The sequence below is a fragment of the Zophobas morio genome, unplaced genomic scaffold, assembly GCF_036711695.1.
Source record: "Zophobas morio isolate AGI-343-1 ecotype UQ-CSIRO unplaced genomic scaffold, CSIRO_AGI_Zmor_V1 ptg000544l, whole genome shotgun sequence".
In the NCBI taxonomy this organism is placed as follows: Eukaryota; Metazoa; Arthropoda; class Insecta; order Coleoptera; family Tenebrionidae; genus Zophobas; species Zophobas morio.
The window spans coordinates 73,590-85,134 of record NW_026972647.1 but is presented as its reverse complement, the minus strand read 5'-3'; the positions used below and the strand labels follow the sequence as shown (position 1 = coordinate 85,134).

Below are 11,545 nucleotides of genomic sequence, written 5' to 3'. Positions count from 1 at the left end.
AACACCGAGTTCTTATCCTTACAATTCACTAAGATTATGAAGAACAGACTGTTAAGAGCAGAGTTATATTGTATCCAAATAATGCATGCCGCTAGTCCCGTCTAAGAAGGATTAGGAGTGTATATTACGAGCACTTGGTGTTCGGAATTAAAGTAAACCTTAAAAAAGGAGGCGTATTGTAACAAAAGTGGAGGCAAAAGGCTTAATAATCAATATATTTGGGGTTTATTTTGTAGACTAAGGTAAAATATAAATTACCGTAAAATATAATCTTATAAGCTCGCAACCTCATAGCCCCTAACAACTTTACAACTTGTTAAAACAGGGAAACAGGTTAATTTCAGGAACCGCAACACCAGCATAGATTGCACAGGAACTATGTGCTTAAAATCAAGGTAATTAAGGACGACAGTAAACATTCTTTAGGAATACTCTTCGTTTTTTAAAAATTGGACAACATAGCACTCCTGAAACAGTCTACAAATGTCACTGGAGCGGTAAACTAAGAATGAGATATCTACTCAAAATTTAAGATGTGGAATTAAGAAACAAGGTCGTAATTTGTAAATAAAGTTGACTATTAACAAAGGTAGTGAGATAGATGGTTTATTACGTGGTATACTCTGGGTAAAGAGAAAACCAGCAAATGTTACGGGATAATGATGATATTTCTTCAGTTTCTTCAGCCATGTACCTATTACCAACTTCAAAAATTATGTCACTTTACTCGCAATGTTAAACAAACGAGTGGGGGCAAAGGCAATTTACCAAGTTTAACAGCTTGTGGGCTAACTGGAACCACCCCCCCGTCACATTGATTTTAATAACTTCTGCTACCCGATTTATATATATAGTTTAGTGGGAAGTTAACACATGTTAGATTTCCCATTATGCTGAAAAGTGGAGCCCTCTTACGGGGTACGATGGTTTATCAAGGTACCGAGCCCCAAAACTTAGGCACTACAACTTAAGGTGTCGCTTGGTGTGTTGACTCCATAAGGAACGTCAGATTGTAGAAGCAGATTGAATTACCACGTAATCAGTCAAACTTCTCAAGCTCGAACCCTTTATACTCTCTTAAGAAAGGAACTTTAAATATGTAGCCTCTTGCGATAAAAAAAAATTATTAGTTAATAATTTAATTTGTAGTCCCTTAGAAAGTTATTTATATTTACAAAAGTTTCTTTGTACTACCTTAAACGCGTAGACTCGTCTTTGCTAGACTTTAAACATACTTAAAAAAACTACGTTCAATGTTCTTCAAGTTATTTTTATATATGTTATTTCGTAATGTTCATTATTAAATCAGCAAAATTTTATAAAAGATTAAGAAATTTTATTTAGCGAACGAATTCGAAAACAAGGACTTGGTACGCTAATATTTCAAAGCGCTATGGTCGTGGGATGAAAAAGTATTATATGTACATCCCATTAATTCTCAAAAAGTGCGTAACAAGGCGCGCCGACAATATCTTTTCCCTTTTACTCGGTGATTTCAATAAGCACTAAGCATTTTATAACATTTCCGCCGAGCTTTTTCACCAGTTCTACAGCAGCCTTATAATAAAAAGAATATTTGTTTAGCAATAACTCTATAAGGAAAAAAAGAATTGTATAAGGTTGTAGAAACCTTCATAGTCCCACCAGTAGCGAGGACGTCATCTATGATCACAACGTTATCTCCAAGGCTGATGCTTTCAGCGTTGATTTCAAGTTTGTCGCTACCATACTCCTTGTATTCTACGCTTACAGTTTGTCCAGGTAACTTACCGGCTTTTCTGCAGAAACAAGGAAAGGTGCAGTAAAACAGAAAAAATTTAATGGCTTAGCCCCGCTATTATAGTAAACAAAATTTGAACCGGACAGGAACGAAAGCGCAGCCCAACTTAAGTGCAAGAGTAGGGCCAAATAAAAGACCGCATGCCTCTAAACCAACAACGGTGTCAACCTTTTAACAGGGTATTATGAACAAGCTCTTAATTACCAAGTTCAAGTAACTTAGTTAACTTTAAATATAAAGAACAAAAGTTATAACCTTTAACAAAGGAGTAATGTGTCTTTGAAATTCCTCCAATAACGCTTTTATAGCGGAAGGATTTTTAAATAAGGGGAAAATATCGAGAAACAATATTCCTTTGGAAGGGAAATCAGGGTATTTTACTATCATCCGCTCTACTTGATCCAAACGGGTCATGCTTACAATAGTTGCTGGGAAGTGCTTCGTTTAAGCTTGAGTTCTTTATTACACCACCACCCTGGAGCCGCCACATGACTAAAGTAACCTCGTGAAGTGGTGGGCCGCATAAATGCATGGTGAATGCAGAAAACAAACATTTCCTAAAATGCCCCTTCTGCAAACTTTTGTAGCTCCCAGATAGGATTGTCTTGGTACGTTTGTATGTTTAGTCGAAATGTATCCATGTACTCACCATGTATAGTCTTCTCACAAACAACTACCTTTTTGTAGTATTTTTCGTCTACAATAGAATTTCAAGGTTACTTTGCTTGTAACTAGAGTTGCTATAATGACGGCTTTTCTAATAATGTACTGTATGCACCCTACAAAAAATCGGAATTGTCAAAATCTTTTGGGATATATTTAGTTGGAGTTACAAAGATTTTGTATATTTAAAAACTACTTTTTAAAGCCCAAGGCCTTGAGCTGAAGCCTTTGTTACCAAACCCATCCTACAATTTTCATTTTCTATCCCGCTTCCATTGGACACATTTTATATAGTGGTGGACACAAGAGGGCCACGAGGGCTAACCACGAACAGGAGACATTTTTCTGAATCTCCCAGAGGTTAGGTCTCCAAGTTAGAAAATTTTGCGAGCAAACTGCAACATTATAGTAATTGGTAGTTAAACAACACCCAAAATAAATAAGATGGGTCCCCCCTCCTTTCTCCTCCTTTGCTTGTGGAATGGGGCCCCGTCAACAGTTTTAGACCTAACAGATGTCTCCCAGCATTCGGTCTTGGTTCCGCTATTTGTTATATGCACAAATTCAGTTCAAACCGACAGTATTGAAAAACGAAATAGAGCTTGATAACACATCAGCCTTGCTTGTACACAAAATTAAAATGCTGTAGACAGCCACCGTACTGACTCCGAACCTAAGCTGCCCGCTCTCTTAGGGACTTAAGCTTTGACACCGCCAGAAAAGATTTTCCACAACCCTGCTCCCTGGGGATTAAGAAGCTCTCATACGAGCTCGTCAAACCGATTAAGAAAGTATTAAAACTATTTCATAATGTCAACTGAAACCAAAAATTAACTCATTTCTGTGAATTTGAAAATTTTAGGGCACTTTGGAGAATAGTAGAGTTATGAAGTGGCGTCACCAAAAACCTCCTTTTTCTATAACACTACCTAGAAGGGCGGCTTACTCTGGTGAAAAGAAAGCCTCTGTCCTTACGGTTAGCCTTTAAAGCAAATTTAAATCCACCTTAGAAAAAACCTAATTGCTCCCTCTTCTTTAACTCTTTGTCCCATCATTTGGTGGTTAAATTTATAGATTTTCGCTAACTATAAAATTTTTTTTATTGATAAGGAGACCTGTCTCAATAATTTTATCTGCAGAGAAAGGCTAACAAGCCATGTGAGGGTGTTCGTAAGGACATTTGTAAAACATACAAGTCCTCAAACTCCTACCACAGCCAACCCTAACCCTAGGAAGATCTGAAAAACCCCTATTTCTCATTATTCCATATTTTATGCCCTTTTTACGTCCTATCCTGGAGACATTAATTAATCTTTTACCCTCTCGTAGAATTTTTTTTTTGTGTGTGTGTGTGTGTGTATATGTATAACGTTTTATATTTACTAACCTATTATACTCAGCAGCACGCTTTGCCAGTAAAAACCAATGACGGCTTTCGTGTTATATATAAACCACATGGTCACTTTTGTCGCCCTACACTTTTGGTATCCAGCTTTCTCTTTCTTCTGATTTTACTTTTTCCTAATTCACTTATTTGTCTTGAATTATTCGATTAGTTCTCATTCAATTTCTATTATTTTTATTTATTTTTAAATAATTCTTATCATGTTATTTTATCAAATATTTAAAAAAGTGTATTTGGTTTTTATCAACTCGATGAACATTCTGTTCTTAAAACTATTAATCTTAACTTAGATTATGCTCGCTCTGTTAATAAGAAGGGCGTTAAGTTTGCTAAACTTTTTAACAAGGAATACTACGGAAACCGTTTTCCCTTTTTGGACTTACCACTGTTTTCGTCTTATTTAAACACACGCATTATATTCAGAGGGAACTTCCAATTCTTAAATTTATACTATGTTCATACTGACCTCTCTTCATTTCTACATATATGCTTGATAGCAAACTTCTTATCGGCGCTTGCTTTCTAAACTTGTTTCCTCTTGGTAGACCACACTGTATAAAATTTTTATGCTATAGACTTCCAGTTTTACTACCCCGTTGCTAATTCTTCTTCCTCTTTAGGCACTTAAATTAAACTGCTTTCTCTTCCAGGCCTTCTTTGCTGGAGATGTCGCAGATTCATTTAGAAAGCACTCTTGGTTTCTGTTCTCTTGATTTAAAATTTGTCACTTTTGGGAAGGTCAACTATCACTATCTATTTTAAATATTATTGACCTAGTGAGCGCTTATAATATTGAAGAGTTTCATAAGTTAATATTCTTTGACTTGATTTGGAATTTAAGAAGCAAGTCTCTGGGGAATAGTGCACACGAAGTGCCCATTGCAAATCACTTTTTTAACCTTAGCGATTCCCAGCCTGCCTTTCTATCATCAACTTTTACTTATATTGATTCCATTGCTTTTATTATTATGTTTAATAAGAGAGGTCGACCTGATAATCTTTATTTTCAACTCTTATATTTTATCCAATTTTATAACTCTTTGGAATTCTTCTCCTCCTTTTGGAAATGTGCCCCATCTAATATAAAAACCAACTATGAAACTCACCGTATTACTGGAAAATTATCTCTTCTTCAACTCTCAAATGTTTTTTTGTCCTAAAAATATAAAACCCCTTTCTCTACCTTCAATGCTTTAATAACTATAATAATTAAAAGTTATAAGTTATACCTAAAATTATCTAATACCTGAACCTTAGCCTCTTCAAATTTTCGAAGCACCCATACCCATTCAAATTTTTGTAAAAATTATTGATTCAATTTTTATTGATGGCGCTTTTCTCCAAAGTTCCCGCTTGGAAATTAATCCACTTTATTTTTCTCTATTCTTGCTCCTAACTCCGGTACTATTACTCCTCTCATTAAAAACTAAAAGTTCCCTTCAAAAATCTTGGTCCTGACAACGTTAACCGTTACAGTACTCAGCTAACCTGTTTTAGACTCTACAACAGTGGTTTCGTCCCCATAACTCTCTAAGCTTACTAACGAGTATCTATTATGGTTACTCCTCCCTTTCCGAAAACGGCTAGAGCTGCGTGAAACTGAAGAAATTTAGTGTTCCTAAGGGTTGCAATTTCTCTATTTCTCATACGGATACCCGTACATCGTGACCTACCCTTTTGCCATACCATCGATTGTATCGAGCATTTCGAGAGGAATCTTGAAAAGCTTACCTTCTCCTGTTGTAAAACGTCAGGTTCCCCACGATAAGGTTGTAACGAATGCTCGTGACATATTTATTAATTTTTTCTCTTCTGATGTAGTTTTTGGTTTTCTATTCTTGGTTTTTAGATACTATTGAAGGAATTTCTTTGGAAAGAGGGTTGTAGTGTCCAGTTACTCCCCAAATCACTTTCAAGTTTGCCGTGTTCATTTCGAACAGGCCTTGTATTCCTGATTCTTCCTCGCGATACAATTAAAGGTCTTCCAGAAGAGAAAGTTGACTTATTGCAAAACTTTATTTAACTGGACGTATTATAATAAAAGAATCAGTCCCTCTATAAAGATTACCTTGAAAACGGTTTTATACATGGAATTTGCGGGAAAAAGCGAGACTAAGGACATTATTGTACATTCGAACATACTTAATTCTTTCCAGTTAATGCTTCCACTTTAAAGTTAACACGTTTTTTTCAAGGCAGTGATTACAATAATGTTGTTTCTTTTAAGAGTTATATGCCTTCAACTTTCTTCTCTTTGGTTGATAAATCATATTTAAAGCTTCCTTTAGATGTAGGACTCAAATCGTTAGTAGACCTTTTAAACTCACTAATGAAGAGTGTTAAAGAGTTTTAGTGAACGTTTTAAGAAGAGGTCATATACCACCCTTTTGAAACTGTTCCTGGAAATAAAAATTTTAAAGGAAATAAGTTTATTTCAGTTGTACACTCAAAACGAGCTACAATATATGGAAAAGAGAAAAATTATAGTAAATAGTCAAGATGCTTGAGGTGACGCCTAAAAAGACTGTTAAAGTTAAAGGGGATTTTGAAGGTCTAATAAGCATAAATAAAAAATTTAATATATTTCAAGCTACTGCCCATGATTTTTTAGCTACAACTTTTTTTTTGGTCGGTCCAATGTCAGTTTAAAGACCCTAGCACGAGGAGAGAACCTAATAATTTTCTAAAATCTAAATTATTGGAATTCCCATAAACGGTTTTGACCCCAATATATTTTTTTAGTGAGGCCTTCAAAACGGCTTTGACTAAATTTGGTTTTGGCCCTTGATGGGTATTGCCACTCACGCATATTTGGAGCTTGTTAAGATGGGTTGACAGCTCCACAAATGTAATGCAGGCTTTCTTAAACAGAGGTAAGGAACAAAAGTTTGCTAAAACACTTTTCCTTTTCTGAAAGAAATATCCGTAGCGGAGTACCTCAATCTAGCAGTAGCTGGGAAGGGGATTAATTCACCCTATCATGCCTCGAGGAAACATGCCACTAAGCTGTGGCAACCCTACGCCCTATGTGACAGGACAGCATCAAGGCCAAAGGTCTGCAAAGTTGCGTCAGATGAGCAACCTTTAGATTTTTTAGAATGAACAGTATGCTGATAAACCTATCAATATTGAAAGTCCCATATCTGACGCCCCGGATGTACCCTCTCTCTTGCAGGTGGGCAAGCCCTTTAGATTTGTTGATGCCTCAATAGAACGGATTGATAACATTACTGTGGATAAACAAGATGAAACGTTAGGACACGGCACAGAAGGTCATGAGGACAGGAGTTGTTATAAAGTTGAGTATTGTGAGTTTTTCCAAATAGACCCTGATATGGGTCTTATTGGCATTCTAATTTGACTACATAAAAGAGTAATGAAGATATCTAAACTTTCTGGTTCGTTTACTTTAGGAAATCTTTAAATTTATTGTTCGATGCCCGTCGCAGGCTACCTGTAAATTTATACGAGAATATTTTAGATTTTTCGGTAGATTTTGGCCTTTTAAAGAAGGTTGTTGATAAACTAAAAAGTATTTTTTGTAAAGGATTCCTAAAGTTTTTTTACTTATTTTTCCTAATGGTTGATGGCTTTGCTTATTTTTGGTCGGAGTTAAAGTTGTACTGTGAGGGTGAATTAGAATTTTGTATGTCTTGGTTATAGGGCCCATTTTATTGTATCTTTTTTACTTAAAATAAATGTGATCTCTACCCTTTATTCATTTTACATTCTATGTTATCACATAAATATATTTTATATATATACTTCAAACTATAAAATCTTTAAAGGTGGTTTTTGCGAACAAGTGAACTCTTACATACTTTTGTTGGTATCTCTTTTATTAGTAGTATAAATACTTTACTAATGGGCTCCATGACATTATGAATTACTTTTTTTCTTAGCACTTCAAGTGTCCTTGCTATTTAGTACTCTTTACTCTTTGACTTTATTTTATTTCCCTCGTGGCTCTTGTATTTATAGGATCTTTTATATGTAAATAGTTTGTCATATAAATTTTATATAATTTGCAAGTGTAATAAAAGCAAAAAAAAAAAGGCCGGTTTCCAAATTAATCTTTATCAAATATAAAAAGTTTTAACTGTTTTAACAAATTTCGTAAGGAAATTAGTATCCAGTTCTTACAAAATTTACGATGGCATTAATGTGCCAATAAAATTAGCAATAAAAAATTATTATACAAGTTTTTATATAAAGATAATTTCTAGCGAAAACTGGCCTTTAAAGAGCGGTAATAACGAATTATAAACAAACACCTTAATATCTAGTAAAATGTTAACAAATGGCATAATCAATACGGAATTTTTGGGCCAATTTGCAAGACCTTCAAACTAGAGAGATATTTCCATAGAAAGATTCAATGTCTAAGAAAAAGGTTACTCAGATGTTAATCAAATTTTAACAATTTTTTAACCTTTATATAAAGAAAAAATATAATAAAATGGCCATAATATTATATACATAACTGTGCTGCTAGAATATTTAGCAAATAATTGCTAGGTAATCAACATCATATATGAAAACCACGCTGTTTGAGGAGCCAGAAATAAAAATTTTTTATTGTACTACCCTTCAAAGTCCACAAACTTGCATTACTAAAATTTTTGCTTATATAGGTTTGTAAGACAGCGCTTAAAGGGTTAAAATAATAGAAGAAAGGTAAAATTATCTACTGGTGTTGTCTTGACAAAAAGACTTCTGATGCTTAAATGTTTTGAAAACAATTTAAAACAAAAAGTGGAAGCCCGCGTAGCGGATAAAGTTTACTATTTTATCTCCTTTCGGGAATATGATTATAACGCATAAACTTTTAGGCTTATGGTTATTTTAACTTACTAAGAGCCAAAAACGTCAAACTTCATCCTACTTCTTTGTATATATGTTTGTCCATTGCCTTAAGCGAAAGTAATTCGGTTTTTGATAAGGTCCATATTACAGTGTTATGTAAATTACACTTAAGCAAATGTTATAGTTACAGAAAGAATTACTTTTAAAGACGGGATTATCCAAAAGTTTTTTTAAAAAAGAAGAAACTCGTATAGGCTGTATGCTAGGAATAAATTTTTTTAGCGTGGGTTTAGTATGCTTCCGGTGCGATCAAGCAGGTAAGGCAGAAGAATGTGAAATCCATTGGAAAAAGCAAGTGTTGTATTCTCTCTAACTTGTCCCTATTTTTATAATTCTTTCGTATATTAGGTACATTAGTAACCGCAAAAGTTCCAACTTTTTCGTTAGTAACGGCAGCAAACTTGAAATATGTGCTTTCGTCTACTTGTTTTTATGCAAAAATACGAACTTGTCAAAAAGTTTGGTAAATATTTTTTATTTGATTAACAAATTTATGAAAGTTCTTCTCGTGTTTGAATAGTTTGTTAGGATGGCAGGCTGCAGTTTACGTGAATTCAATTTAGTTTGTGACTCTATTAAAAGCCTCTATGACTTTTCAAATTTTGAAAAAATTTCAAGTGAAAATAAAGAGCTTAATACACATACTAACACTAAAACTAAGAATAGTGCTAATAACAAGAGTGTTATTAATAAAAATAACAATCATAATAGCAAGCTTGAACAATTAGAATCCTTTGAAAACTGGAAGAAACGCGTTAGAAAAGAAGCCAAAGAAAAATTAGAAAAATTAAGATTTATTAACTCTTCTGCCTAAATTATTACCAGTACTCTCTAGTATCACATAGTTAAATCCTTATTTTAAATAGCTAATTAAGCTTTACAAAATAAAAATTTTAAGCAAAATATAGTTTTAAAAATTTTTGCTTGTAAACTTTTTTTATATTAGTGCTTTCTTTTAAAAATATCAAAATACCTTTGACTTTTATTCTCTGCTAATATTACCCAATATTACCAGTTTAGCAACAAATAGAGGGAACGTGTACTTTAGCTTATAAGTTTCACGGGGCAACTAAGTTATAAAACTTGACGCTAGACAAAAAAAGTCCCACACCAACTTGTGCTTGATCCAAAGCAAATTAAAAATTTCATTCTTTGTTAATACTAGTTTGGTTTGCTCTTAAAAGATATTTACTATTTTAAAAAGCTTAGTTAAATAGTTCTGAGTGATCTGTTGTTTTTAAAATGGCACATGGTGTGGTTATAAAGAGCGTAATTATACGCATAGCCAAGGTAGGAATAAATGCATAAACATTAACTAGACACTACACACATGTATAGTACATAGTAAGTGGGATCCTTCTTGCTCCACAATACGTCCCACGCAAAAACAAAGAGCTTCTACGCCTCCACGGGCACGCTAAATTAATAGAACACATAGCTAACAGATCACCCACCTGACAGGCTAACAGATTATTCCTTTGCCGTACCGCCTATATCAATAAATTAATATTAGAAGAGGCAGGTAGGCATACTGGACTTCACGACTAAACAGAAAAAAGGACGCTCACAAAAATATTGTGATACTAAAAATTGCTATGCTTTGATTATTAATGGTAATTCTGGCGTTTGATCAAGTCGAAAAGAAACCAGACTATACGAGCGCTTAACTGGGTGATAGCGTACAAACTAGATTTCGGTTTGTGTACGTTGAACTTGATACTAAAATTAATTTTCTCTTCCCCCATCCTAAAGGAACCACTTTTGGGCGTGGTATGAAATTTAACAGCATTAAAGTTAGCTCATAACTGATAAAAGCAAATAATTAGTTCTTTACATAAGAATAAAATATATATCTAATCTACTGTGCTATACACACGTTAATATAGAGAACAATTACGTTACAACGCTAAAATAAGTTTGGGCACGAATTTATTATAATTCTTGGTTTTAACTTTTTTGGTCCAATTTGTTTTGAGTTAATAGCCGTGATTAAATTAAGGCTCAGACACGTTCCTGCAAAACTCTCTATCAAAAAATTTATAACAGAATTCAATATTTATTGACTCTATTATCTTTGGCTTAAATCCTTTAATTATATTTCTGGTGTTCTTCGAAAATAGTAGGTTAGCGATTACCTCCTAGTAGTTGACACTCTTGCAAAGGGGGAGCAGTTTAAATTGTCATTTAATAAATGTACTTTATAATTACTCCCAGTATTACTTAACCCGCTACGGTTAATAGCATCTTGTACAGAAACACATAGTAGCCCTTACTTTGAACAGGTTTAATTTATTGAAAGAGCTAATTAAAAAAAAATTAACTAGAAAGTGATTTCTAAGCTTCTTAAATAAAGGTCATACGATATAAGTTTAAATGCACTATAGGAAATAACATATAAGACCATAGGCGATAATTTTATCAATTCGTTTTCTTTTTGACCCATTTTTCGTCCGGTTTTAGCTTAAGATAGGGTATTTGTACACCATCAATTTTCAAAGCTTAAATTATAATTTCCTTATTTTTAGTCGAAGAACCTTAGAAGTAAGCCCCGCTGTGGTGTCCTAAAATTTTTTGAGTCTTTTTCTACTTTCACACGATTAAAAAATGCGTCAAGTCAATTATATTAAAGCTGTTTTAAACAAAGCAAATTTTATCATGATCTAATTTTTTCTTTAGAGCGTTAATCTATTTGTTTTTAACAAAGGGTTCAGTGAGTTTTCACTCATGTGGATATTACAGGTCTCAAACCGCACACTAATATATTGTGAGATATACGTTATAAAATATAGTATAACGTAGATTATAAACTATATGATATTCTAATAGAGAGT

The 11,545-nt window shown here is 33.6% G+C and overlaps 1 protein-coding gene and 1 long non-coding RNA gene across 3 annotated transcripts; one reads left to right on the top strand and one right to left on the bottom strand.

Annotated features, from left to right (window-relative positions):
* Positions 1–1,397: 1,397 nt before the first annotated feature.
* Positions 1,398–2,179, bottom strand: LOC135121267 (uncharacterized). Its single transcript, XM_064045584.1, has 4 exons — positions 2,036–2,179; positions 1,860–1,948; positions 1,631–1,778; positions 1,398–1,557 (listed from the first exon to the last, which is right to left on the bottom strand). Exons 1-4 carry the CDS (start codon positions 2,165–2,167, stop codon positions 1,483–1,485), a joined length of 444 nt encoding a protein of 147 aa, XP_063901654.1. The 5' UTR covers positions 2,168–2,179; the 3' UTR covers positions 1,398–1,482.
* A 1,666-nt stretch (positions 2,180–3,845) lies between these two features.
* On the top strand, positions 3,846–5,893 carry LOC135121260 (uncharacterized). Of its 2 annotated transcripts, none has more exons than XR_010278907.1 (4): positions 3,846–3,927; positions 4,195–4,401; positions 4,469–5,617; positions 5,698–5,893. It is a non-coding gene; the product is annotated as an uncharacterized LOC135121260 (long non-coding RNA). The 2 variants fall into 2 exon arrangements; XR_010278906.1 differs by having other exon boundaries at positions 4,139–4,401.
* Positions 5,894–11,545: the final 5,652 nt, after the last annotated feature.

Bases quoted from the DNA above. Each gene is read 5' to 3' on its own strand.
- LOC135121267 (XM_064045584.1), bottom strand. From the start codon at position 2,167: ATGATAGTAAAATACCCTGATTTCCCTTCCAAAGGAATATTGTTTCTC. The intron at 1,949-2,035 runs GTTATAACTTTT...CCCTGTTAAAAG, and splicing joins ACATTACTCCTTTGTTAAAG to GTTGACACCGTTGTTGGTTT. The intron at 1,558-1,630 runs GTTTCTACAACC...TTTTATTATAAG, and splicing joins CTACTGGTGGGACTATGAAG to GCTGCTGTAGAACTGGTGAA.